The sequence below is a fragment of the Metarhizium album genome (genome assembly GCF_000804445.1).
Source record: "Metarhizium album ARSEF 1941 chromosome Unknown scaffold_21, whole genome shotgun sequence".
NCBI classification, from domain to species: Eukaryota; Fungi; Ascomycota; class Sordariomycetes; order Hypocreales; family Clavicipitaceae; genus Metarhizium; species Metarhizium album.
The window spans coordinates 93,084-120,747 of NW_024467595.1; the positions used below are offsets into that span (position 1 = coordinate 93,084).

General features: G+C 52.2%; 9 protein-coding genes across 9 annotated transcripts; 4 read left to right on the forward strand and 5 right to left on the reverse strand.

Annotated features, from left to right (window-relative positions):
- Positions 1–1,858: 1,858 nt before the first annotated feature.
- MAM_06456 (lipase) lies at positions 1,859–3,017 on the forward strand (the record flags this gene model as incomplete). Its single annotated transcript, XM_040825254.1, has 3 exons — positions 1,859–1,958; positions 2,017–2,188; positions 2,261–3,017. 3 exons carry the CDS (start codon positions 1,859–1,861, stop codon positions 3,015–3,017), a joined length of 1,029 nt encoding a protein of 342 aa, XP_040676681.1.
- A 901-nt stretch (positions 3,018–3,918) lies between these two features.
- MAM_06457 (DNA repair protein Rad7, protein) lies at positions 3,919–5,709 on the reverse strand (the record flags this gene model as incomplete). The annotated part of the gene is made up of 1 exon (XM_040825255.1): positions 3,919–5,709. One exon carries the CDS (start codon positions 5,707–5,709, stop codon positions 3,919–3,921), a length of 1,791 nt encoding a protein of 596 aa, XP_040676682.1.
- A 1,233-nt stretch (positions 5,710–6,942) lies between these two features.
- Positions 6,943–10,383, forward strand: MAM_06458 (DNA repair protein RAD16; the record flags this gene model as incomplete). The annotated part of the gene is made up of 3 exons (XM_040825256.1): positions 6,943–6,964; positions 7,022–10,100; positions 10,155–10,383. 3 exons carry the CDS (start codon positions 6,943–6,945, stop codon positions 10,381–10,383), a joined length of 3,330 nt encoding a protein of 1,109 aa, XP_040676683.1.
- A 421-nt stretch (positions 10,384–10,804) lies between these two features.
- Positions 10,805–11,601, reverse strand: MAM_06459 (Formyl transferase; the record flags this gene model as incomplete). Its single annotated transcript, XM_040825257.1, has 3 exons — positions 10,805–11,061; positions 11,125–11,370; positions 11,406–11,601. The coding sequence occupies 3 exons, from the start codon at positions 11,599–11,601 to the stop codon at positions 10,805–10,807; spliced, it is 699 nt and encodes a 232-aa protein (XP_040676684.1).
- Positions 11,602–12,589: 988 nt separating this feature from the next.
- On the reverse strand, positions 12,590–14,005 carry MAM_06460 (elongation factor 1-beta; the record flags this gene model as incomplete). The annotated part of the gene is made up of 3 exons (XM_040825258.1): positions 12,590–12,819; positions 12,962–13,363; positions 13,966–14,005. The coding sequence occupies 3 exons, from the start codon at positions 14,003–14,005 to the stop codon at positions 12,590–12,592; spliced, it is 672 nt and encodes a 223-aa protein (XP_040676685.1).
- Positions 14,006–14,811: 806 nt separating this feature from the next.
- MAM_06461 (ornithine decarboxylase) lies at positions 14,812–16,223 on the reverse strand (the record flags this gene model as incomplete). Its single annotated transcript, XM_040825259.1, has 2 exons — positions 14,812–15,878; positions 15,944–16,223. The coding sequence occupies 2 exons, from the start codon at positions 16,221–16,223 to the stop codon at positions 14,812–14,814; spliced, it is 1,347 nt and encodes a 448-aa protein (XP_040676686.1).
- Positions 16,224–19,372: 3,149 nt separating this feature from the next.
- On the reverse strand, positions 19,373–22,387 carry MAM_06462 (mitochondrial presequence protease; the record flags this gene model as incomplete). The annotated part of the gene is made up of 1 exon (XM_040825260.1): positions 19,373–22,387. The coding sequence occupies one exon, from the start codon at positions 22,385–22,387 to the stop codon at positions 19,373–19,375; it is 3,015 nt and encodes a 1,004-aa protein (XP_040676687.1).
- A 1,002-nt stretch (positions 22,388–23,389) lies between these two features.
- Positions 23,390–25,029, forward strand: MAM_06463 (Taxilin; the record flags this gene model as incomplete). The annotated part of the gene is made up of 5 exons (XM_040825261.1): positions 23,390–23,582; positions 23,683–23,954; positions 24,027–24,175; positions 24,244–24,487; positions 24,535–25,029. 5 exons carry the CDS (start codon positions 23,390–23,392, stop codon positions 25,027–25,029), a joined length of 1,353 nt encoding a protein of 450 aa, XP_040676688.1.
- A 57-nt stretch (positions 25,030–25,086) lies between these two features.
- MAM_06464 (Peptidase M48) lies at positions 25,087–27,479 on the forward strand (the record flags this gene model as incomplete). The annotated part of the gene is made up of 3 exons (XM_040825262.1): positions 25,087–25,212; positions 26,068–26,997; positions 27,054–27,479. 3 exons carry the CDS (start codon positions 25,087–25,089, stop codon positions 27,477–27,479), a joined length of 1,482 nt encoding a protein of 493 aa, XP_040676689.1.
- Between the last annotated feature and the right edge of the window lie 185 nt (positions 27,480–27,664).

Here is a 27,664-nt window from a genome sequence, read left to right on the forward strand (position 1 = left end):
TGCCTCCTCAGCAGCGCGCCGAGTCTCTGTGTCGGGAGATGTGTAGCGAAGAGCTGATATAATTGCCCTGTCACCAGATTGTTTATTTTCAAAATTCGCAATGGGGAGTAGGACATTGGCAAATGTTGCGTCAGAGGGCTCAACACTGTTGACAATAGCATCAATGGTTCTGCTGTGTTCCATCACGGGCCGTTGAGCGATTGGGAGGATGTCTTTATTTCGGGGGACCAGGTGGGGGGCAGCTGAGGGTATTTTGGAGGCATAATGTTCAATGTGTCCTGCCTCTTCGTCCTGCTGCGGCCTGTGTCATGGTTGAGAAAGACATAGGTGTTGATTGAATGCAGAGTGTGTCGACGAATGGACGAGTTCAGGTGGCATGACGGGATTCAAACGTGGTAATTTTGGCTGGGTGTGAATTAAGTTGCGCAAATCAACTTTGAAGAAGGCGCAGACGTCGACCAATCGACGAGACATGAATGTGAGGCTCACGCCTCGCTCCGAGCCCATAGTACCGTGACAAACCGGTTTTTCTCTGTACTTCAGTATGTTGTCGACCCAGCCCCCAATTAGGGGGACTATTAGTTACCCTAGGTAGGTAAGTAGGTAACGTTAGTTATACGCTAGATAACTAATCCTTTTTATCACCAGACTTGTCCGCACGTGACTACTCACCTGCTCTGACAGCCACAGCGGGAATAACTTATCACAAGGGCAGGAAAAGCAAACATGGGCGTCTTCTTTGTTCTGCCAACACTGGATGTCAACATTGTCTAGGTATTTTCTTTGTATGCCCTCGTGTCACCGTACTTCTCAGGCAGCATTACGCAGACCTGCTACACCGTGCCCACCAACATCCCAGACATCTTGATTTCTTCATATTGCAACATCGGAGCTGCTCCAGCATCTCGCCCGCTCCCGTGCCCGCCACACCCGCCATTCATGTTCCACGTATCCACCGGTTTGTCTTTCCCCTCCGTATCCACTCGATTCAACTCCTGTCTAATGACTCTAATTACTACCACCATGGGGTGCGTTAAATTTTCCCAATACGAGCCTTTCCCATTTCCGCAAATCAACATGAACTCGTACGTCGACGTCAACGCAGCTGATTGTAAAGGGGTGGCGGCCTGCCTCAGCCGGCATCAATCTCCGCCGACGAGCCAAATCGCAACATGGTATCGCTGAAAAGTATGTGCAAATCCCAAGCCTGCTTCGGGGCCGGCACACCGCTGACCTCTGGCAGTGTGTGTGCCGCTGGCATGGGAAACCGACCAACTTGCCGCTTGTGTCTCATGGCCCGGCCAGGGCCCATCGTGGCATGGCGTCCATTCCTGTCTGGGAAGCGTTGACCATTTCGCTTTGCTTGAGCAGTGTGCAAGTAAACCATCTAGTGTTCAGTGCCTCTCCGCAAAAGAAGGGCGTGCCTAATTCAGTGCTCAGAGAGGGGCGTGGACTTTTGCCTAGCCCTTTTTTTTTGCCCTTGCATACCGGCGCGAGGCAACGGGCACGGAGCGTCGTGGGCTCGAGAACCTAGTCTGGGAACATCGCGCAACCACTGGCGATGCAGGTTGACAGTCAGCTGGAAGTCCTGGATGGATTATTGCTTTCGCAACCTGTCCGTCATGGCCAAGCGACAATGGCCATGCTAGTTGCTTGCCAATTGAACCTGTGACTGGCCAAACAATCGTGAAGGGGGAAGGCAATGCGTATAAGATCATCACGTTTCCTGCAGTGATTGTGGCCTCCGGGGCAATGGAGAAGAGAGAAGCCGCATTTTCACCCCTTATTGGACCACAGCGGGTTTTCTAGGAGAGCTGTTTCGTCGAAAACACCGGCCTTCTTTCGAGTCCCTGATAAGATGTCGCTCCGCATCGTTCTTGGCGTTGCCGCCATAGCTGCTGCGAAACCAATTTCCACAGTCACTCAGGGCGATTACTTGAGAACGCTCGAGACTAGAGGTATGTCAACAACTCAAATCTCTATAACGCTTGATTCTGGCCAACACGATGTTTCTAGGAGGAAATGTTGAGATATCCGAAACGGTCTTTACCAACCTCAAGTATTATTCTCAGCACGCTGCCGCTGCATACTGCAATTTCAACACGGCTGTCAGCAGGCCCATTGTATGTACAGACATGGTCTGTCCTCTGGTCATGCAGAACAGGCCTCTGGTGGTAGCTTCCATGGAGTAAGTCCCAGTCTTCAGACCCCCTACCAGTCGCTGCGTTCCTCCAAAGCTTCTCTAAAGTCCTAAACCCAGGGGCGAGCTTACCGGGATTGGCGCCTACGTAGCCGTTGACTCTGCCCGTAAGGAAGTCGTCTTTTCTGTGCGTGGCAGCAATAACATCCGCAACTACGTCACTGACGTCGTCTTCGCCTGGCGCCACTGTGACCTCACACCCGAGTGTAAACTACACATTGGTTTCGCCGAGGCCTGGGACGAAATCAAGGACGCTGTCACTCAAGCCATAATGTACGCCCGCGAGATGAACCCCGGCTATGAAGTCGTCATCACTGGGCACTCACTGGGAGGCGCCGTCGCAACCATTGGCGCAGCCTACCTTCGCCGCGACGGACTTCCCGCCAACCTGTATACATATGGCTCGCCGCGTGTTGGCAATGACAAGTTTGCGAATTGGTTCTCTGAGCAGCGAGGCGGACAGTGGCGAGTCACTCACGAGAACGACCCCGTTCCCCGTCTTCCTCCCATGTTTGCCGGCTATCGACATGTCACGCCAGAGTATTGGCTGTCTGGCGGGGACGCCTTCACGACAGACTACGCCATCTCCGATGTCAAGATCTGCAGGGGCATCGCCAATGTCGAGTGCAACGCCAGCCGCTTCATCACTGACATTTTTGCTCATCTGTACTACTTCGGCGACACTGGTGGTTGTTCCGGCTTCCCCTTGCGGCTGAGAGACACCCAGCAAGTTGATCCCTTGCCTCAGGATCTCAAGGATCGCCTCACCACCTGGAGTCGGAGGGACCAGCAATTTGTGGAGAACGGTGAAGCATAGAAAGCCGCGAGCTTATCCTTCATTACCCTTTGACGTCACGCAAAGAGATGGATCCGCAACCCTTGCGGTACGCAAACGCGGGGGATATAATACCCAAACTACTATCTTATGGGGGTGGATATTAATTAAAACACGGGGTTGATGCCAAGGCCTTGGCGCCAGGACAGAGAAATCCGACGTCGTGTTCGTCTCCGGGTAAAGCCAGGCGAGTATGAGGCGCAAAGTCGTCTCGACGTAACTGCTGTTGGAGGCTTGGATTCCCACTGTTCCCCTTGGCGCATGTCCTTCTTTGGACGTGATCTTTGAAAATCCGTTATTTCTGTACATGGCATCTTTCTCTTGGCACATATTGAGGATAAAATTTGGGGGACTTGTCGACAATCGCCATCTCTCTCTTATTTAAATTTAAGCCTACTGTATAGCGCTTGCATTCTATAGCATGGATCTGGCAAGGTGACAGACTCGGCGAGCCTTGCCGGTTGTACAACAAAAGTAGACAAGAATTTAGACAAAAAACGTGAGTGGGACCAGCCCCCCGCGGGAATACATGGAATTTTCGGACCTCACTTGGTCAAAGTGACCCGGATATGCTACAGTCAGCGCAGAGCGTAAAGTCCTTTGAATGAAATACATCATTCAATTATAGCCTGCAAAGTTTTGCACATAGTCGGTAGCCACCTCCATTGTACAAAGCATATGCGCCAAATGCTCAGGCTTTACAAATTTCTTGGCTGAAGTTGTGAATCGTGGAACCAAATGTACCCAAAAGATAGTCGTGCCACGCACCCCTTCTTAGGGGTCGCAACTCCGCTGCACCCTCAAAGAGTGTGCTCCTCACCAAAACGCTCCATCAGCAATAGGTGCACATGATAATACAAGACAAGTCTGGTAGGGCAGGAACTCAATCCATACCCTCCGTCATCATTCCCTGAGCGTTTGGTACACCCACGAGAATGACCCCGCGAGGGACTCTGGCCTGCTTGACCTTCATACACCCAAAGACATTTACCTCCTTGATCTTAGGGCAAGCCCTGAAGATACACCCCAGTACAAAATCAGTGACTTCCTCGCAGAAGCTGATCTCAAGCTTCTTCAACTCTGGATAAGTTGAAGTCTCGGAGAAAACCTCTTCCAAGGCTTGTCTTGTAATGTGCCTGCAGGCATGAACGTTCAGCTCTTCTAGGCTTTGACCAGAGTGTGCCATGAGGGCTTTGAAACCTTCACTGCAAAGACCGACACCATCATCGTTTGCACGCGGGCGACTTGCATCGATGTATCGGCATTTTTGGAGATCGACGACCTGGAGAGGCGGGTTGTTCCAACCTGTGAAGAGGGCCGCGAACCCTTTATCCGTCATCTTCTCACTGTCGGTGATACGAAGCTTGGCCAGAGAGTGGCAGTTCTCGTGAATGCATTGGAGAACAGTGTCGTCAGCTTGGGGGACGATTTTAAGGGAGAGCGTCTTGAGGTTGTGTCCGATTTTGGACACCGCGGCATTGATGGCTGCGGATGAGGGCCTGTTTTGAAGTTGCAAGCCGATATGTTCAAGTGAAGAGAGACTTCCTATGGCCTCAACGCCTTTGTCGGTGACCTTTTGGTTGTTCTCTATCTTTAGGCGTCGCAGATTCGGACAATGTGTTGCCATAATGGCGACGGTGTCGTCACCGAAATGTTTGTCTGTGCAGTAAACTTGGACTCCTTTGAGGGCTTGGCCTTTGCTGCTAAAAAATCCGTGCCACTTCTGTTCGCTGAGAAGGTTGGCACCGTGAAGATAGAAGCTCTCCAGTGCGATCTCACGAGACAAGAGATAGTCCATGACTTCATCTTTGAACTGGATGGCCGACCGCGCTTTGAATCGGCGCAGATTGGGGCAGACCTGGAAGATGCTGATAAAGTCTTGACTCCCGAGCTTCGCTCCGTCGTAGATATGTATTGTCTCTGTAGTGGGCTGTGCAAACAGAGGAAGCGTTTCGGAACGTAATAATCGTCTCTTGGAAAAAATACGAGCAATCTTATCAATCAGGTGCTCGGGCAGGTCTCCCAAGCTGTCAGCCATGTCGACGTTTTTGGCCAGGGTCTGCACACATAGGGTAGCAAGACTCTTTGTGCCAACGTCACCGTCGAGAATGCGACTCTGAATGCTTCGCCGAGAACCGATCCCGCCCGCCTGCTTTCTCGGCTTTTTCTTCGGCTTGGTGCCCTGACGTTCCTTTGCGATCTCCCGTCCACATGGCGCACAGAGGAGGCCGCCATCTGGCCCTGCTACGGAATAGGGTGTAACTGTGAACCGCTTCTCACATATGGCACAATTTTCCATCTGGCCTGGAAGGGGTGCAAGGCGCGACTCGAAGATAGCTCGAGCAATTTCGTCATCGTCATCGTCGTCATCAGCATGCTTCTTACGCTTCTTGAAGGCTTTGCTAGCCTTGATCTTTTCGATTGCCTTCTCCTCGTCCTGTTTGCGTTTTGACTTTGGGGTTCCCGCCCCATTGCGACCAGTCTGTCGTCTGCCAGTGGCACTTGACTCCGCAACGGTAACTTCGACCTCTTCAGTCAACTGCGCTCCGTTTTCACGGGCCTGCGCGGCAGCTTGCTGGCGTCGCAGCTCTGCATCATCCCGTATTTGCCGCGCGGAGATGTTGTGACTCTGCAAAGATTGTGAATAAGTGCTGGGTTGGGAGAAACGGGCCATACTTACAGCGAGGAAGTCCGTCAAGGCAGACTGACTATGATGGCCGTGTTAGCGCCAGGGACGAAAGGAAAGGGGGAGCCGAGGCAAAACAAAAATGGCCTTACGGTCCGGTGATGTTGCGCGTTGGCTCCGGATATACACCATTGGCTTGACTCCGTGTTTGACTCCGGCGGACCCTGTTTATTGATGTTAGATTTGATGGTTGTCAGGACGGCTGCATTCGAAACGGCGCACCAATGGGACTTACATGATGGATGGATGATGAGAGGCAAGCTCTTTGGAGGCACTGAGCAGCGAGGACGGAGCGCGAGATTTGCTGTGGCCTGCAAAGATGTCGATGATGAATTGATCGGGTGGTGGCAATTTTACCAACAAATGCCGAGTCTGACTGAGACCGACCCGAGTGACAAACTGCCTGCTTGTTCCTTGCCCCTGTTCGAGCAGAACTTCATCTCCCAGTGCCCATTTGGAACGTGACGCTGATCATTCGCGCAGCTAACACGGTGTCAGGTGAGTGGCGTCTGAAAATTAATTGAAGTAGTCGGGCACTGTGAGCCATGCACGGACTTGTTAGGAATGCACGGAGGAAAAAGTGACGACTACAGTGCCAGCTTCGACAAGCACGGCCTATCAAACCCCTTTTGCCGTGAGCACGTGCTTTCGTGTTTGCCGTGCGAACGCGGCCAAGCGCCGTGGCTCTTACAAGCCGTTGAGACCAAAATGAGCGCACTGTGAATGCTGGTCGCAATTCACGGAGAGCGGTTTGGGCGGGAAAAATCTCATCATGCACCATCTCGGTGGCGACACTTTTTGGTTCCTGGCGTTTCGCACCTGTGGAGCAATCGATGCCCTGCCCAGCAAAGGACTGCAGATTTATTTAATTTGTTCATGGTATTGAACCAACTTCGCTGCTCGGTCATTTTTTGAAGGCTGTTGGCTCTATTGTTCTTTCCACGCGCAACGTCGTGTTGTAGTCAAGCAATTGGGTCCACTGGCACTTCCAATTCTCCTGTAACTGCCTTTACATCCCTGTCGCTGCTGTCTGCCGCTTTTCAACACCCAAGGCAGCAGCAATTCAACCAGTTTTGCGTTCTGCTCTGTCATTTTAGTTATTGTGTTCATTCACCCTCGACCTCTCGAGATACTACTTCATCCCGCCTAATCTGCATAGTCGCCAAAGCTTAAGATCAGGGGGAACCAGTACGCAGGCGCCGTTCCCCTCGACACGGCACGATGGGATTGTCGGAAGTTTCTGGTAATTGTCTACTATAGTCCAATCTGGGCTTGGTCCCTCTTCTAACATGCGAGGCAGAAGCGTCTGGTATCGACAGCGTCCGTCGGACGAGGTCAGCTTCATCTAGACGAGCTAATGGAGATGAAATTGTCGTCTCCAGCGACGCAGCACAGCCTGTTAAGCGACCTCGAGGACGACCATATCGTGCCTCTTTACTCAGTGCGGCTACGACTTCTACAGCATCCTCGCCTTGTCATTTGAATGGAGTCGAACCACGGCACGCAAGAGCAACAGCAATTAGCAGCACATCTGCGTCTTCTGCTGTCACTCCACAAGAGCTGTCATCTGATGCCGAGTACTCGACACCTGCTACCAGCACGTTTCCTACGCCCTTGGCTGCAGAAGTTTCAGCGTCTACCGAAGCCTCGAGACCCCTTACTTCACTAGAAATACGTCTGCCTGCTAGGCGTCGTGATGACGACTCTGACAGCGAACGAGCACTCAGAAAAAGCATCTACTCCATGAAAGCGAATAGGAAGCTTACTGAAATCATCGATTCTGACGAGGAAGATGACGATTTCTCTGACACAGGCCGGTACGCAAAGATAGCCCGTCAGGTGCAGGATGAAGAGTTTGCAAGAGCTGGAGAGGCAACATTGCGTTCCTCGCCGCGCCGTAGGAGCAGTCGTGCCGTGACTGCCATCTCCTCGCCTCTCCCCGCCCCCAGTGTATCAAAGAGAACCAGAGCCTCAACTACATCATTCACACAGCTCGCTCGTCCAGCAAAGAAGAGCAGAGTAATATCGGATTCAGAGGATCCCACAGCGTCAGACATTGACATGGATACAGAAATCGCGGTTGCCGCTGCGCTGGATAGTGAACTATCCGATCCCCTGGAGCTGTCAGAGGACGAGGCCACATGCGAAGCTACGGCGGATGCAGGCGATGATGTGTCTGATGTTTTCTCGGATGATGAGCCCCTTTCAGCTAAGAAAAGGGGCAAGCTACCAGCAAAACCAAGGGCCCTACCGGCAAAGGGCAGGGTGTCAGTCAGACGAGGTAGGCCACCAACAGCAGCGACTGGTTCCAAATCAACCTTTGCAAGAAGCCGCAATCCTGCACGGAAAGCCGTCACGCGTTCGGACGATGCTGAGGTCGCAGACGAAATGGTTGGCATCACTTCTGATGTATCCTCAGTCTCTGCTGTTATGACCTCTTCCGACTCGAGTGACCCTGAGCAAGGTGTATCTCAGTCACGAAGGATTGCTGCCAACCGTCGAGCGTATAGATCAGGCAACAGAGGGCGCCTTAGCATCACTTCTGATGTATCCTCAGTCTCTGCTGTTATGACCTCTTCCGACTCGAGTGACCCTGAGCAAGGTGTATCTCAGTTACAAAGGATTGCTGCCAACCGTCGAGCGTATAGATCAGGCAACAGAGGGCGCCTTAAGAAGGAACGCGATCGCCTCGAATATCACCATCCAGAAATCGTTACTATGTGGGAAGACTTGGAAAAGATGCCTGTTCTTCAAGCTGGCATGGCTCCACAGCCGCAAAGCATATCCAGGCAGCTCAAACCATTCCAGCTGGAAGGGCTTGCTTGGATGAAAGAAATGGAAAAGTTGGAATGGAAAGGTGGACTGCTAGGTGACGAAATGGGTCTAGGCAAGACCATTCAAGCTGTCTCACTTATCATGTCCGATTACCCAGCTAAGCAGCCATCATTGGTTCTCGTACCGCCAGTTGCATTGATGCAATGGCAGTCGGAGATCAAATCATACACGGATGGCACTCTGAAGACTTTCGTCTTCCACGGAACTAACCAAAAGGCCAAAACCATCACCTCCAAAGAGCTCAAGACATATGATGTAATCATGATGTCCTACAATAGCTTGGAGTCCATGTACCGAAAGCAAGAAAAAGGCTTTAAGCGAAAGAACGGCATCCACAAGGAAAAGAGTGTCATACATTCAATTCATTTCCACCGGGCCATCCTAGATGAGGCTCACAGCATCAAGACGCGGACAACTATGACTGCGAAGGCTTGTTTCGCCCTTCAAACAACATATCGCTGGTGTCTGACCGGAACTCCGTTGCAAAACCGTATCGGAGAATTCTTTTCACTCGTTCGATTCTTGAATGTCAGGCCATTTGCTCTCTACCTCTGCAAACAGTGTCCCTGCTCAACTCCTGAGTGGGCGATGAATGATGATAGTCGCTGCTCCCATTGCAACCATGCAGGCATGCAACATGTCTCTGTCTTCAATCAGGAGCTTCTCAACCCAATTCAAAAGTTTGGCAATCTTGGGCCCGGCCGGGAGGCTTTTCGCAAGCTTAGATTGATGACGAAACGAATCATGTTACGTCGCCTCAAGAAAGACCACACCGACTCTATGGAACTGCCCGTTAAGGAAGTCTACGTTGAGAGACAGTTTTTTGGCGAAGAAGAGAACGACTTTGCCAATAGCATCATGACCAATGGTCAGCGCAAATTCGACACCTACGTCGCCCAAGGTGTACTTTTGAACAATTACGCCAACATTTTTGGTCTCATCATGCAAATGCGACAAGTGGCAGACCACCCCGATTTGATTTTGAAGAAGAATGCTGACGGTGGACAAAACGTGTTAATCTGCAGCATCTGCGACGAGCCGGCAGAGGATACCGTTCGCAGTCGATGCAAACACGACTTTTGCCGAGCCTGTGTTTTTAGCTACATTGGATCAACAGAATCCCCCGACTGTCCTCGATGTCATATTCCTCTGTCGATTGATCTCGAGCAACCTGAGATTGAGCAGGACGAAAAATTGGTCAAGAAGAATTCGATTATTAACCGAATCAAGATGGAGAATTGGACTTCATCTTCCAAGATTGAACTGCTCGTCCACGAGCTGCACAAACTCCGTTCAGACAATGCATCGCACAAGTCTATTATTTTTTCACAGTTCACGACCATGCTGCAGCTTATCGAGTGGCGTCTACGTAGAGCTGGCATTACCACCGTCATGTTGGATGGCTCCATGACTCCCGCGCAGCGTCAGGCTTCTATTGAGCATTTCATGGATAACGTTGATGTTGAATGCTTTCTCGTCTCCCTCAAGGCAGGAGGTGTAGCGCTAAATCTCACAGAAGCATCGAGAGTCTTTATTGTTGATCCGTAAGTCCAACTTCCATCCTATCAATATTTGATGACTGGCTTACACACATCTAGGTGGTGGAATCCAGCCGCAGAGTGGCAGTCCGCAGATCGGTGCCACCGCATTGGCCAAACCCGCCCTTGCACCATCACACGTCTTTGTATCGAAGATTCGGTAGAGAGCCGTATGGTTTTAATCCAGGAGAAAAAGACAAATATGATTCACTCGACTGTGAATGCAGACGACAAGGCCATGGAGAGTCTTAGTCCGGAAGACATGCAGTTTTTGTTCAGAGGCACCTAAGTGGCACGGGACGTGGTGGGGAGGTCTATTATGCAAGATGACTTTTTGCATGTATGGCATTGGAGGCATTTTGGCCTATGAGCGAGGAGTTGCGGCTTTGATGTATTCTTATTCATACAGTGAGTCAAATACGGACCTGGGCCACTGCCAGGGTTTGGTAGTCACAAGGGAATGCTCCCGCAACCTCTGTGCGACCGGAATGACTGCAGATGTAGCAGTCGTTTTCCAACCGCGCCAGTAGCTCTCTCTTGAGCCAAACCAGCCGCACCCCCTTCGCCCCGGAGGCAGTGCATAATAGTTAACTACCAGGCAAGCATGCTAGACGACGTTACGATTGCACGGGGCTCAATCAGACTTGACGCAAATTAGTGCGGAATCACATGTACTCACAGCTCGAGGGGGTCTTGACGTCGGTCCAGGCTCACTGTTCCCTCTTCTCTAATATCTCGTCGACCACCTTGGCCGTTGCCTTGACAATGAGCTCATGCTCACGGGCATGGATCCTCTCCTTCAGCGCGTCCAGATCCTCGCCCCTCCACTCAATCTCCTCGTCCATGACAAGCGGCCCCCGATCTACCTCCTCAACGACCTCGTGGACCATGATGCCCGTGCGCGTGATCTGCCCAGCCTTGAGCGCCTCGAAAGCCCGCTCGACGGCATTGGCCCCGTCAAACTCCCCTATCCGAGCAGTCAGCAAAACAGACACGCCCCCCCCAGCGCCAGCCAGCCGCCGCAACTCACCTCTCAGCGCGGGATGGAGGTTGATGAGCTTGACGCCCGCGTCCCTGACGGGCCTCAGAAACGCCCCCGAGAAGACGTGCATCCAGCCAGCGAGCACGACCAGCTCCGGCCGCGGCTCGGCCGCCAGCACCCTCTCCGCCAGCGCGGCGTCGTACCTCCGCCGCGCCTCCGCGACTCTCCCCTCGTCCTTGTCCCCCTTGGTCAGGAACCCGTGGCTGATGAGGTTGAAGTAGTCCCAAGGAATGCCTGGTGCCGCGTTAGCCCGCGTGTGCGGCGTGGACACGGGGGGGGCTGGATCTCGCCTGCGTCGTCTGCCCGCGCGGTTGCGCGCGCGCCTCTCCGGTTCGTGACGAGACGGACGATGTGGCTGTTCCGGATGCGTCCCGCGGCGACGGCGTCGATGAGCGCCTGGAAGTTGGAGCCGAAGCCGGAGGCCATGACGAGGATGCGGCATGGGGACTCTTGCGCGCCGGACATTTTTTTTCTTTCTTTCTTTCTCTCCCTCCCGCTCTCTCTCTCTCTCTCTCTCTCTGTGACACAAACTTTTTTATTTCTTTTTCCCGGCGCTGTAGTGGCTGGGAATGAGGTCGAGTTATGGGCGCGTTGCGCTCTACAGACGGCTGGCGTCTGCGGTGTCGAAAGAGAAAAAAAGTGCCGAGGGTGCTGGCGTCACGTGACTTGCTGGCGGCGCGGGGGAGCGTCGAGTTCAAGTCGGGCCGTTCAAAAAGAAAACCATGACAAGGGCAGGAGTTTTACAAAAACAAGATTATAAAGAATAAGAGGGGGGAAGGAGGGAAAAAAGACACGGAGAGGGGGCAAATAGAGGGGGCGTAGCTGATGGCCTCGTGGCGGGATACACGAAGACTCATTCATGTGCGGCAACGTCGAGGCAAGCTTGATCCGCTTCGAGCTCGTCGTCACAAAGTTGAGAGTGGCTTCAACAAGAGTCAGAGGGAATGCCAACTCAATCAACAAACTGTTACTTGCGAAGAGCACCGCAATCCAGGGAAGCATACTTCAACCGTTCACGCACACAAAAAACTCTGCAAAGTCATTCGCTGCACAGGAAACGATACTTCCATTTTTCCACAAGTTTTGTCTATAATTAAAACAACTTGTTCCGCACCCGAGCAGTGTCGTTACCATCCTCTCTCAGAAAACAAATCCCATTCATCAGGCCCATGTTTTCCATCTTCACATTTGACGTGTTGCTCTTTTTTTCTTTTTTCTTGAATCTTCGTCATAGACAGACCGCTGCGGTACATTCACTGCAGTTGAAAGCCCTTCCACACATCCCATTAACCAACATTGTGACTAACAACGCCGTGGCAATGGGGTTCACGACCAATGTCCCACACGAGAGACAACGCGGAAGTCCGTACCGTGGCAATGGTGCTGATTTGTCATCGCTCGGTGGTGTTCAGCTGCAAGTCAAATGCGAGTTTTGTCACGGCAGCCAACGCACTTAGAGCTTCTGCATCGCGGCGACATCGGTGGACTGGACGTAGTCCTCGAACTCCTGAATCTCCTCCTGGAGTTCATCCAGAGAGATCTTCTCATCCTCGACGACCAAGTTGATCTGCAGCTTCTTGATACCAAAACCAACGGGAATCAACTTGGAGGCACCCCAGACCAGACCATCCTTTTCGATGCCACGGACGGAAGACTCAAGGCCGACCATGTCAGTCTCATCGTCTATGATTTGCCGTGTTAGCGTGTCTTTCAAGCGTCTGACATAGCAATGTCATTCTACCCGCAACCAAATCAAGCCGTTACGGCGCGTGATCGAGACAGTGACGGATGACTTTAAGATCATGTACATGGTAAGGAAACGTACCCCAAGGCTTGACGTCAAGAGTTACGACCGACTTGGCAATGGTCTTGGGCTTAGCTTCCTTCTTCTTGCGGTATTCGGCCAGACGCTCCTCGCGAACACGCTCGGCCTCAGCATCATCCTCCTCATCAGAGCCAAATAGATCGACGTCGTCGTCATCGTCAGCGGCAGCGGGGGCCTTGGACGGGTTTAGGGTAACTTCGGCGGCTTCGGGGCCGTAGACGGTGTAGGGCTTGCTGGCATCGCCGGACAGAGAAGCGAACTCATCCTCGAAGGTGGCAATGTGCTTGTACCAGCGGGCCGCGTGGGGGAACTTCTTGGCGTCGGGAGCCTCCTTCAAGGCCTTGAAGCAGGCGACATCAGCCTGAGTGGCAGAGTAGCTATGCAGAAAGGACACAGGTGAGTCTAAACTGTGCAGCAGCAAAGGTCTGTGGTCGCCCAAACGATGAGATGCGAATAAACGAGACGTGCAGTAGCAGGTTTGTCCCACGATGCCGCCTTGACTTCTTCGAAAGTCTGCACCAAGAGCAATCGCCGAGACCTTGAAATTGCCACTGAAGAGAAACCAAATTTCGCCGATGTAGAATCACATGGCATGGGCAGGATTGCCCAAGAATTGCAGCAATCGGAGAGGTGAGACAAGCGACATCACGTTCCTGCGCGAAACGTGTCTCTTCATCACCACCGTTCGGCACCGGGTTCTAGAGCAAGCGCAAACACGCAACACGAAAAGGAGCCAAAAGAAAAGGTCACAACGTACCCAGCAATATAGGAACGGGTCTGGACCCAGTTGTTCAAGACTGGGGATCGCCCAAGCAGTTAGTAAAGCCGTTGCCACCGTCTACTAAAGTCGCTGCCATGAAACGAAAATTTCGTGATCGCAGAGGTAGAACGGCGGGGGCGGGGGTTTTTCTTCACCAGCCCGCCGCAAATGCGCGAAAAAAATAATAAAAAATAAAAACAATCGCAGCGTGCTAATGCTCCTTTGACTCAAGGGGAGAACTCACGGGTCAAGCCAGCATCACTGAGAAAATCGGTGAAGCCCATTGTACTTGATGTAGATATCGACGACGTGAAAGGTGAGGAGGTTCTTGACGTGGTTGGGTGGGAGATTGGTGGATGTATGGGGAGAGGCGAAGCTTCGAAAGAGGGGATGTTGTTTTTCTACGGAAGCGCTTTGGAGGGGCAATACCCTTTTTTTTTTTTTTTTTTTTTTTTTTTTCCCCACCAAAGCACCTCCTCGACGTGGCAGCGGAGGGTGGAATGGCAGCAGGCAACACCTCCCGCCGCCCAGCACCTAACTTTCGGCCTGAGGCATCCAAGGAACTACCAGACGATTACCTCCACTTAGACTTGCGGGTACTTAGAATACTATTTCCAAGCCAATGCAAAGAGCGAAAAATACAGGCACAGTTTACGATAGCACATACGGAACCCCCAAGTTTACAGTGTACGGAGTACTGATCGTCATGTCGATATTCTGGCTCGGCGGTGAATGCCTGGCCCAATAAAAAACGCCACCAAAAGTGGAAAAAAAGGGTGGCGGGGCATCACATTGGAGTTTCTCACTCTACTTACTAAGCATGCCACTAGCTCAGTTTCAGGACAGCTTCTTGCATTGACAGGCAATCACAGCATGACCCAACAATTCTCTGAAGCAATCAATATTCATGTACGTAAAAGCTGAACATGTTCTCGACGTCTCTCTACATGACCCTTTCTTCTCAAAATTACTCCTCAACTCTATTTAATTCTTTTCCACTCCCTCTTTTGCTCAAATACGAGGTCGAAAAACAAGTAATTCTCTTGCGCACACAATGCTGCCATAGGCGGCAGTGGCAGGACGAACTTTCCTACATGTTCAGCAAAAACTGGGCTCCAGGTTCGCTGCACACATAAATGACATCATGAGAGTTGGAGAATCCGTTGAATTTGGTGGCCGAGCACTTGGTGTACGCGCCCATATCCTCAAAGTAAAGCCAGTCGCCAACATTGAGGATAGTCTCGAAACGGATGCTCTCGGTGATGCGGTCAATACCATCACAGGTGGGGCCCCAGATCGAGTATTCGGCTCCCTCGCCAGCGTTGCAGGCGTTGGCAGGCGCCGTATGGTAGAGAGTGCGTCCATTCGATCGGAGGATCTTAGCTACCGGATGTTGGTGATCAAACATGATGCTGGAGAAGTTGCCATAGACACCGTCGTTGACGTAGATCATGTAGCCCTTGCCATCAAGAGTAGGATCCTCGACGGTGCGGCGAGCAATGATGTTGCAGGCAATGGTGAAGGCCGAGGAAACGTAGTAGCGGCCTGGCTCGGCGATGATGTCGATACCGTTACCTGCAGGGAAAAACTCATTCAAGGCGTCTCGAAGAGCACCTGACATCTGCTCAAAGGTATCTCCACAGAATCCACCGCCCACGTCGAGGGTGCGCATGGCAAAGCCAAGCTCGGCAGCCTGCTGGAACACGGTGTGGGCATCCCGAACAGCTTTATAGAAAGCAAGGGGATCGGAAGCACCAGACCCAACGTGGAAGCTAACGCCAGCCACTTTAAGCCCTAGGTTTTTGGCCACAGCCAGCAGGCCTTCTGTGGTATCCATGGCGGCGCCGAACTTCATGCTCAGGCGACAAAGGCTGGACGCATCGTCGGTCATTATGCGCAGAAAGAGCTCAGCTTCGGGGTAGAGCTTCGCAATCTTGTACAGTTCGTCGGCGTTGTCAAAGGTCATCTGCTTGACGCCAGCATTCTTAACGAAGCGCACGTACGAGTTCGTCTTGCATGGCTGGGCATATATGATGCGCTCGGGAGTGATTCCCATGGCCAGCACCTGCTCGATCTCGCCCTTGGAGGCGCAGTCAAACCCAGTTCCGAGCTCGGCCAAAAGACGGAGCACCTGGGGGTCCGGGTTGCACTTGACGGCTAGACAATGTTAGGTACTGGAGATGCCTGCAGGTGGACACGTGAAATGAACCAATGCAACTCACCATAGAACGGTTTGACTCGAGGCAGATTCTTCTTCCACCGGAGATGCTGTCGATAGACCTCGCCAAGGTCGGCGACAAAGAAGGTATCCTCATCGCCAGGTTCGCAGTCTTCATGATCAACCGACTCGGCGCGATTGTGAAGGGCCTCGCCAATTAGCTTCTTTGGATCAACAGAGACATTGTTGTGAAGGTAGTCCGTCAAAAGCGGCTTCCTCATCAGCATATGATTATTATGAGTAACATGTTGATGGTTGTCAAGGATAGCCGTTGCCATAACCATATCCCTATCCCGGGGGGTAAGTCGTTCAAGGAGACGTTGTCTGTCGCCGGGGGAGTATGTTGTCTCGTCTGCCTATCTGTTGACTGGACTTGACGAGGTGGCTTGAGACCGGACAACGACAACAAGTACTCAAAGAACTTCAAGGGGGAAGGCCGTCGAGAAGAGTTGACGGGGATGGCTAGGATATGTAGTCGATGTAGATCAGGCTCCAGCTCACCAAGTGAGCTAGGGTGGTGTTAGGGGGGTCGGAACGGATAGCAAACTGTTCCTTCAGTGGATTGACGAGGCCTCCTCGACTCTTCCTCGGAAAGAGGAAGAACCTCAGGGATCCTCCTATGCGGCAGCTGGTACGATTTTGAAGATGATGTGGTGGGGGGCTGGAACACCGGTTCGCCGAACAACAGGAAAGCTTCGAGGAGCTCAGGAGCCTTCAGCACTGGTGTAGGGAGGCGGAATAGCGTTGATGATGTGGGCAGTCTTTCGGAGACTGAAATCTTGGTCACTGACAAATGCAACGGCCTGGGGAGCCGTGGCGAAGCCGGTTGCCTTTGAAGAGACCAAAGGCGGGTCGAGAGGCGCAGTGTTGGACCGGGTTAGGATCTATCACGAACGCAACTGTCTGTCAGCACTCAGCCTTTTCCCAGAACACCTTGACGGATGGCCGATGGGCGGGTTTGCCCCTCGGGAGAGGTGTGCCGTGGCACGGCCGATTGGGGGTGACGGTAGGGACTGGTTGAGACTGGAGAAGCGGCCATAGCTGGACTGACTGACCTTGGAGCGGTAGCGGTGCGATGGACGATCAGAAAAGCGGGCAGTTGAGGGAAAGGGCCTCGCTTTGGGAGCTGCGGTCGGTTTGTGGAATCCTTGATGTTGTGTTGTGTGCACATGAGGGTTTACATCGGAGGGGCGGCCGGCCAGATTTTTATTCTGGCCCGAGCACACCAGACCAGAAGACCAGACCAAGACCAAGACGTGTGCGGGCCGCCACACGGGTAGCAAAAGTAGGCTCCTCGCGCCGGCACAAGTCGATGGCTGTCGGCCACGAGTCAGTCAATGTCTGCTGCGCCCGCTGAAATTTTCGCTCCTCGTCTTCGCTCACCCCTCTCTCGACTTCTCGACGTTGGCCCAGTTTTTTTTCCTCCCGAGTCCTGGGTCTTGATCGATCGCCAGTCGCGTTTCTGCAAACCCACCGACAGGCCATCCGGCCACCAGTTAGCTCCAGCCCCAGTTCGGCTCCCCTGCCGGAAGGTGAATCGGTCGTCTGACGGTGTCATCACGGATGAGTGAATAATGCACAGGGGAAACAAAGACTCCTTCCTTACCCTACCAGCGGGCTCGAAACACGCATACACACGGTACGCACAGCCTGGGCCCAAACAATGCCGGCAAATCCAGAGTACACAACGCAACTACAGTCTACGTCCAGACTCCTTTGCACACCCCTTTGCGTGGAGATTTCGCCGTCCAGGATCCGCTGTTGGGCACAAATACGTACTCCCCAGGCACCGACTAGTTAATGCATGCAGACCACACGAGGCTGTCCTGAGTCCTGATCACCTGCATGAGTTTGATGTTGAGGGCATCGGCTGTGCGTGCCGGGCGCTTGGGCTCGCGTGCGTCAGTCAACAAGACAAGGTTTTTGGGACAAGGCACAGCTCGGATTCAGTGCCGGTCCAAGTCCGCGAGACGTTAACGTTGCCTTGTTCGTCTCTGTTCCAAGTTGCAGGTGGCTGAGTCCCCTTGTCGCCTTCCTTTGTTCACGGACCGCTAGCCGCAGCCGGGGAATTCTCGCATCCCGCTGGCTGGCACCTCGGACAAGTCTTCAAGCGAGACCAAATCTGCATCCGTGAGACCAAGGCGTACAGTACAGACTCAATCTCGCATCACTCGCGCCAGCTTACACCACATCACCACATTGAGCCGTGATTTCCCCGTCAACATGTGTTGCCGTGAGGCTGTAGCCTGTAGCGTAAGTTTGGAACTGGGCCTTGTTGCCACGGACGTCGTCGAGTGGCATTGCCCGCGCGCAAGCACATGCGTGAATCCATCTGTCCACGTCATGCTTGGTATTGGTAGTCCAGGGCTTGCGCTATACATAGAAACTCCTGTAACTGGGTGCTTGGTGCCTGCCACCTCAAGTGTAGCCCCCAGGTTCACATTCGTCAGTGAGAGCCATGGCGGTCCTTGCTCACACCATCTCGGGACTCGGCCGAGTGATCGTCACCGGTTTCAAACCTCTTGACACCACGGCATTGTCTCGTCGCTTGGCCCGTTCGCCTCACCTTGTTCCCGCATTTCCGGGTCCCGAATAACTACTATGTTGCAACCACTTGCCTGATGACTGCCGACTCGCGTGTACAGTTCTATGGATGAAACTTACACACCGACCGCATGCTATGAGCCTGCAGACGAATAAAAGCTACAGCTCACGGCAAATTATTTACCTCGGCGAGAGTCTGGTGCAAACGTCTACTAAGACTACGCACGCAGCCATGTCCCACCACAGCAAATGTACTCGGTTCTTTAGTCCGGCAACCCAAGTCTCAAGGGCGCCGGCTCTGATAGAACGAGCAAACCCTGTCCCGAATCCCCCCAATCTCTCCCTCTCCGAACCACCGATCCCCCTTGCTGAACGAGACACCTGATGCCCGTGGGCGCCGCGGTCGCCTCGTTCTGAAGGTAAATGGAACGGCAGACCCTTCAAGCGTGAGCAGGTATGAATTATGGAACAGCACGTCTTTTTATTCTTGCGTTGCTCTGTGATCCATCTGTCATTGTGAAAGATGTTCCTTCGGCAGATGGATGTATCGTATCTGAACGCGATTGCTGGCATGTCAATGTCGGTCAAGGCAGCCTGGGAAAGCAAATTTAGTTTCGTCTAGGTATATTACAGATTTGCGACATCTCCCATCTATCGTCTTGTGCGTTGCGTCTTTTCCGTACGCATGCAGGTGTGTATATGTGGGGGAATAATGGTACAATTTTGCCGTGATATCAGGGCGATGACGTGCTTGGCCAATCGTCATCTTGTAGAAATCCACGGATCGTAGCATCGGGCACTAGCAGTGCTTCCGTGGCAACCAATGCTGCGAGAGATGTTCAATGCATGCTCGTGCCTCGTCCCGGCTCGGACCTTGCGTGTTGCAAAATCATTCGCCAGCTGCAACATTCATCTCCTGCGTCTTCCACGATTCGTCTACCCATGGCTGACGCTCGCCGAGGAAAGCCATGCGTTCCTCGCCCTTTTTTATTGCGTCTACGAGGTATTTCTGCGCAACTTGCTTCACGTGGTCCTTTGACACGTCGAGAAGCTCATGTCTCTTTTTTTGTCGCATATCCTCGGTGATGCCGGAGAGAAATTTGCCCATACCCTCTTGGTTGACAGCCTTGGGGGCATCAACAGCCTGGAAGACTGAAATCTTGGCCTCCTCCAGATCACGATCTGACCATTCTCTACTGACAGCCCACCTGCCTGCATTTCGCATAATCTTAATTGTGTTTTGGGGATTAGGGTCACGGTAAGAGTAGAAGCCGAATAGACCATCGAGCGGCTTGTGCATGGCCCCTCCGCCGTATGCGCCTCCCTTTTCGCGAATCTCGTGGTGCAGATACTTGTGGGTGAGGAGCTGCGAGAGTATTTGAAGCGGTGCACCATCGGGCGCGGTATAGGCCACAGTCGGTACAGACAAGCCTCCATAGTACACTTGATAAGGGAGGGGAAAGAAAGTCTTGCAGTCTGTAGGGAGGCGCCGCGGCTTTAGGTTCTTTGAATCCGAAACACCTCGAGGGAGAATCTTCATAAAGGACTGGAGCGAATTGGAGTTTTGCGTTACGCTCTCTGAGCCGCAGGTGATTGCAGTTCGCATGTTATTGCTTGAGAGTGCAAATTGTTGGATTTGCTTCAATTTGTCGATAACGTCTTCAAACTTGTCAGATTCTGGGCGGCCAGCTAGCCGGGTTACCAGTCTCACTTGGGACAGTCCGGCGACTTGTTCGCGTAACCATGCACTCCGTGTGATGCTCGACTCAGCATAGCCCACGGCAAAGCGGTGGCCCGATGAAGCAATATCGTTGACAATACCGTCTGCGGAGGCTTGGAGTAGCTGTCGAATACGGAGAGCTGCTTCAGGACCATCAAAGTCCGTCTCGACGACCAGCTTGTGCAGGATATTGAACATGACGGGGACATTTCTATCCAAAGCCATGCCAGTAAAAATGATCCCTTCGCTAGATGCATGACAGTTGGAAGGTGAAGGGGTGGAATGGTATCCGACAGAGACTCCTCCAGTGGTCAGCTTGATGAGGTCCTCGAGCTGCTCCATGGTCATATCCTTGGTTCCAAGACGCATAATGCTATCTGTGAAGAGAGGAACAAGCTCCCGGAGATCGTCGGGCAAGTTTTCCAGGGTATTGATGGCACGGAAATAAGTCAAACCATTCGTGGGTGCCTCGTGCCATTGAATGGCCGTGCCATTTTGTACCTCGTCGTGCACATGCACAGGCTCTTTCGTTCTTGGGATATCTTTGACATGGACAGTCGGCAGGCAGCTGAGATCTTCACTATTGGTTTTGTTTTGCTCAACAAGAAGCTCCTGTTCTTGCTGCTCAAACTTCTTTCGAGCCTCCTCCTCTCCTCCGGCGGTCTGAATGGCATCGGCAATCCTAGATGAAAGGCGCTGTTGCTCTTCCGTTGCAACTTCTTCTCCAAAGGCGGTAGATGGAGCCATGGTGAATATCATAGTATTGTCGTTGAGCAGGTACTTATCAACGAGGCCCTCGAGATAGCCGCCTTTAGCCAGCTTCGCCTGAAACGCTGAAATGGTATCGTTCCAAGCGAGAGACCTAAAGGGGTCAGTTCCGTTGAACCACTTTGGTTTCAGTCTGTTGAGCATAGAGAATCCAAAGTTGGCAGTCTTGTGCTTCAAGGACAGCTCCAGTTGGTGCAAGGCGCCATCAATCTTGGTCTTGTCGAAGCCGTTGTCACGAGCCTTTTTCAGTATCCCTTGAACGGTTTCCTTTAGCCTGGGAACGTCAAGTTCTTGAACCCCAGTAAGGCCAATTGAGAAGATTCCGCGCTTGGCAGAGCTATCGTATCCGGCATTGGGGCTCCAGTCAGTCCCTATCCCCGTCTCAATGAGACCGCGATAAAGGGGCGAGCCATAACCATCCATTAACAGGGTAGAGAGCAATGCGATCGAGAAAGACTCGACGACATCAGCGGTATCTCCGCTGATCCATGACACTGAGCTCTTGTATTGACGATCAGGGTCGACAAGAGGGTCCATGGGGCCTCTGAGTGTCACTTCGCGGGTGCCATCGAGTTCGATCGGCTGGTGGACCGTTTCGTCGATTTCCTTCTTATTGAACACCTTCAATCTCGCGTTCACTTCTCGTAAATGGTCGTTCAAGGGCATGTCACCGTAGGTAAACAACTTGGAGTTGCTGGGGTGGTAGTGGTCGGCGTGAAAACTCCTGAGCTGATCGTAAGTCAAATCGGTAATCTTTAGAGGGTCGCCGCCTGAGTTGTTGATGTCCGGAAAGATGTGATCTTGGAAGCGGATATAGTAAAGATACCCAGCATCCGACATCTGACCCTTCATCTCATTGTACACCACACCCTTGAACACCAGCTTCTTGCTCTCATCGGTCTCTCCGAGAGGATTCTCGGGCCCAATTCTCCATCCCTCTTGGGCGAAGTCAGACTCCTTGAGCAGTGGATGCAGGGTTGAATCTAGATAGACAGACATGAGATTCTTGAAATCCTGGGCATTTGTGGTCGCAAACGGGTAAAAGGTGTGATCAGAGGCTGTAAAGGCGTTCATGAAGTTGGAAAGGGTTCGGGGTAGCATCTTGAAGAATGGATCGCGGATGGGATATTTCTTGCTTCCGCATAAAGTCGTGTGCTCCAAGATATGCGGAACGCCGGTGTCATCGGGAGGGTTCGTCTTGAAACCGATGGAGAAGACATTGTTGCTGTCTTCTCTAGCAATGTGGAGGTAGTCGGCACCGGTCTTATCGTGTTGCAAATGCAGTGCCGTCAGTTCCAGTTCAGGGACATGTTTAGATCGTATCAGGGTGAAGCCATGAAGCTTGTCGCCTGGCTTCGGGTATTGCGAAAGCTCTGTAACAGTTCTGCGAGCTGCATGGGCAGCATTTCGAAGCATGATGACTAGAGTCTGCGAAGAGCTGTATGAATACGAGCGAATAGCTATAATAGTACAATACTATACAACAGAAAATGTCGCTCAAATACCCAAACACATCCGCGGCATCTAGAATAAATCGTGTGGGTCGCACCAGGGTAAAGAATGGCAATGGCAAGGCTGGAATGCTCGGCCAGCGTTGGCGAAGACGATGCTCGAGTGTGTTAAGTTTGCATCCAAAATGCAAGCTAAAAATTCCAGGGGCTTGTGATACTTAGTCATGTCGGTCACGTAATACAACCTACCAGTAACTGCACATGTGTGGATATCCTCCAAGGTACTCCGTAATGACGGCTTCGGCGGAACTTCAGTGGAGCTCAGGCTGATTGCCAGCGAATGATGGCCTGACATGAGTGTTGGGGCAGTGTTTATCCAATGCATTGCCTGATAGTGCGCTAACAAACCTCGCAAGTCTGCAGGCGACGTTCCCCTAATGTACTAACGGCATACCTCGATGCCTTTTCTTCGGCTTCAGTAAAAACTGCACCCAGAAGCCCACGCAATAGACAATAGACTTCATCATCATCCGTGCGAAGACCGCTGCTCACTCACCTTGCCCAAGTCTGATCTTCCTCGGAAGCGCAAGTCTCTGAGTCTGTTAGTAATCGATCATGCTCAGTAAAGCTCCAAACTCGCTTGTTTGCACAGCTTGATTGGGCTGCATGCATGCAGGGGCAGAGCACCTGCTCACATCACATCACCGCAAAGGTTGCTAACGCGGCCATTCAGGTTACCGGCCTTGAGTTCCGACCAACTCCACGGACTGATCCGAACCATAACGAACCGATTGTTTCGCCTCGTCGCATATTCATTGCTAGCCTACGCGACCGGGCGAAACGTCGACGCCAACTCCACGGGTCATCATCCTTTCTCGAACACAATTTATGGCCTCCATGTTGCGCAAATCTTGAAATATTCTTGCACCCGTGACCATACAAAAGGCCTCAGTACACCTCAAACGTCATGCCTTCGGGTCAGGTAGAACCAGCATTGACTAATGGTCACGATGGCCACGTCCATTCTGCGCCTATACCAGGGAGGAAGGGGAAGGGAAAGAAGGCCATCGACTCGTCAGAAGCATCACGTTTGCTTCAGGCCCGTATCTCTCAGCTGGAGCAGGATGCAGCTGGAGAGAAGGACCAAGAACTCGAAATTGGTAAGTTCTAACGAACCCTTGCGCGCCTCCAGTCTCATGTGGCCCCTTCTTCAAGGCTATTGTATCTCTCAATGCTAACCAGTGCCCTCTGTCCATCCAGAGCGAGAAGTCAAAAGAGCCAATCGGGATTTGATGCAGCAGGTCGCTAAAATGGACGATATGCAGAAGATTGACCACCTGACGAAACGCTCCAGTGAACTCCTGGCTGATATGCGACGTCTCGAAAAGGAGAACCAAAGGAACAAGAAGCGAGGCGATACCCTTCAAAAGGAGCGAGATACTAGCCGAACCGAACTTGGCAAGACTGTGGGGTTAAAGGAGAAGCTTGAAAAGCTGTGTCGTGAGCTACAGCGAGACAATAACAAGATGAAGGTTAGATCATGACCAGCCCATCGCGGACCAGGATCGAATGGAGACAGTACACTAATGCAAGGCTTGGAATAGAATGAGAACAAAGAACTCCAAACCACGCAGAAGCGGAATAACATTTCTTGGGATGAGAAATACGCCACTCTTTTATCGAAATTGGAAGGCTACCAGGAAGAGAAAGACACCCCGCGAAAACAGGTAGTGGACATGGAAGTAGATGAACTGTGAGTACATCGTATAGGTGAGGTTTCTGACCCTTGGGTAGCCCGGTATTAATATCGTGTCGTTGCAGCTTTCGTGTCAGGTTCAAGTCTTTCATCGAACAATATGAGCTGCGTGAGCTGCATTTCCATTCACTTATGCGGACAAAAGAGATCGAGGTTCAATATCATCAATCGCGATATGAACGGGAGAAGAAAAATGGAGAGGCCGAGGCGAGCAAAGCGCGCCATCTGCAAGCCCAAGTTCAAGCTTTTACGAAGACGGAGACGGAACTTCGAAAACAGTTGAATATCTATGTCGAAAAATTCAAACAGGTACACTATTCTCATTTACGTCCGCTCATAAAACTGACTAACCACAGAAGAAGGTTGAAGATACGCTGAACAATAGCAATGACTTATTCCTATCCTTCCGAAAAGAAATGGAAGACATGTCCAAGAAGGGCAAGCGGCTGGAGAAAGAGAACGAGGCGCTCAAGAGACAGAAAGATGCAACGGCTGCCAATATCATCCGCATGGCCGAAGAACGTCAAGGGTGGAAGAAGCAAGTGGACTCTGCCGAGAAAAAGGTGGATAAACTCATGAGCATCATACAGCAGATGCAGCATCAGGGACGAAAGGGCCCTCCTGGACTAGCCAGCGTCATGGAAAGCGTTTATTCGGACAACCCAGGTGGAGTTGAGGGCGACGACGAGAGCGATTATTCAAACGAAGGCGAGGATGAGGAACTGAGCGAGCTCGACGACGATACTGAGGAAGAGCCTCAGCCTGTGCAGAAACAGCCTGCGCCAGTGCCGTACGGGCCAGAACGGCCACCAAATCAGCAACAAGCAACTGCAGCTACCAACGGACATTAGGATGGCTTGTTGGGGATGCTTCGAGCACCAGCGATTGGCAATCCGCATCTTGCTGCCATGCCGATGTCCGGGGCTCCGCGTCGTATCTCTGCGCAAATGAACCGCGCCAAGGAGACCCCGAGAGTGCTCAATATTGCCGTGGCGTTCCATTTAGCAGTCAAGATGCCGTTGGAGATCCCCAAGGTGAGCGTTGCGCAGGTGTCACCGCAAGAGTACAGAGTCGTCTTTGGGACGAATTAAAAAGGTGCAGGGAGACGACGCAGGTAGATTACGTCTTGTGCCGTGCTTGGCTTCGTGGTCTGACAGCACTGTGCCATTGTATGTTCACGTAAATAAGGGCACAGACGAACTCATTCCACGTCGAGTCCAACGCCCGCCGCGGCCAGATGGTGGAGGAGGTTCCCACGAGGTTCCCACCGCATCGGACATTCTCACCACAGTACTCTGTATCCATTTTGAGTGCATCTCACCCGCACGACGCTGTCTTGCATAATTTGCTCAATATTATTCGCAGAATGGAAAAAGGCGATTTCCGCACTCCGGACGGAGTATGTGTGCACTATCATGACCATAGGTCTCGCCTTGTTTGCCGGGCAAAATGTGACATTGAAACACCAGTTGATGTGCTCTGTGCCTGCTCACACCCAAAGGCACGCAGGAACTTGAACTTGCACGTTCACTGCTGCGCAGCCAAAACTGAGGGGGCCAAATCGATAAGACAGGACAGGACACCTGGTCAGTTTCAGCTCCGCTTCCTCACACACAGCACACAACCAACACGTTGATCGCTCACTCTGCCTTTCTTCCCTTTTCTTTTCTCTCACCCTCCCTCCTTCCCATCAATCCACTGGATCGTCGAGGCTGCTACGATTTGCTTGTAGCTGTCGTCGCCAAAAATGGATTTTCTTCAGGTAGGCTCATCAACTGATACCGCAACTGAGGGCACTCAAGCCAACCGCATCTCAACCCGCTCCTCCAAGCTTTCAGTCTCATGACGCAATCGCGAACGCGACTCGCTAACCTCATAATCCATCGCAGCGCCTCGCGCGATATCTCGACCGCCCTCTCTTCCCTTGGAAGAAACTCATCCTCGGTTTCTCTGTCGGTCAATACATCTTTGAGTCCTTCCTCACCCTCCGTCAATATCGTATTCTGCAACAAACCAAGCCCCCCGCCGTCCTCTCCAAGGAAATATCGCAGGAAACTTTTGACAAGTCTCAAGCGTACGGCCGCGCCAAAGCTCAATTCGACATCATCTCCGGCCTCTGGGCCCAGGTCCAGAACGTTGCGTTCATTCAGTTCGATGTTCTTCCAAAGTTGTGGTCTTGGACGGGCAACGTGCTCCTCAAATGGGCTCCCTCTAGATTCACGGGCGAAATCAGCCACTCTATTCTCTTCGTTCTCACCTTCGTCATCATCCAACAGTTCCTTTCACTCCCCACGCGCGTGTACAGCACCTTTGTGCTGGAGGAGAAGTTTGGTTTCAACAAGCAGACACCCAAGCTGTTCATTACCGACATGATCAAGACGAATCTATTGACAGTTGCCCTCGTGCCCCCCATTCTGGCCGCCTTTTTGAAGATCATCCAGAAGACGGGCAACCAGTTTGTGTTTTATCTCTGGGTCTTTTCTGCCGGCTTGCAGCTGTTCACCACGACTGCCTACCCGATCTTTATTCAACCTCTGTTCAACAAGTTGTCTCCTCTCGAGGGAGGCGAGCTCAAGACCAAGGTTGAGGACCTAGCTGCCACTCACAAGTTCCCCCTGCAAGAGCTCTTTGTCATTGATGGAAGCAAGCGAAGCGCGCACTCGAATGCATATTTCTATGGTCTGCCCTGGAAGAAGCACATTGTCATTTACGACACCTTGATCGAAAAGACGGAAACCAATGAAATTATTGCCATCCTCGCCCACGAACTCGGTCACTGGAAACTCGGCCACACCACGCGTCTCTTTGGCATCGCCCAGGTGAGCATCCATCCTTGGTCGTCACTAGCAATTCAATTCACTGACCCGAAGTGCAGGCCCACCTTCTCTACGTCTTCTCCCTCTTTTCCGTCTTCATCAACAACGTGTCCCTCTACAACGCTTTTGGCTTCCACACCACTCATCCCATCATCATCGGATTTATCCTTTTCAGTGACGCCCTTTCGCCCATGGACACCGTCATCAAGCTGCTTCTCAACATCCTTTCTCGCAAGTTCGAATTCGAAGCAGACGACTTTGCGAAGGGTCTGGGCTTCCGCTCGCAACTGGCTTCTTCCCTAATCAAGCTGCACGCCCAGAATCTGAGCACCATGGATGCCGATTGGATGTATGCCAGTTATCATTTCTCACATCCCCATCTGTCCGAGCGTCTCAAGGCGCTCGACTGGAAGCCACGGGAAGCGCTCACCAGTGAGAAGGACAAAGAGGGTGTTGCAACGGTCACTGGGCGTGACGAACTATGAGGACGACGGCTTGAATGAGAATGAGCAGAGGACATGTCGTGACGCGGAGTTTAGACAGACAGGACATGTATCATCTCCGAAGTATGTAGTCTTGAAGTAGACTTGGATGCCCGTGTCGGGTAAGAGAGTTGGTTGGAAGAAAAAAAGCATCCAGTCTCTTGCTACCCAGGTATTTTGCAAAAACT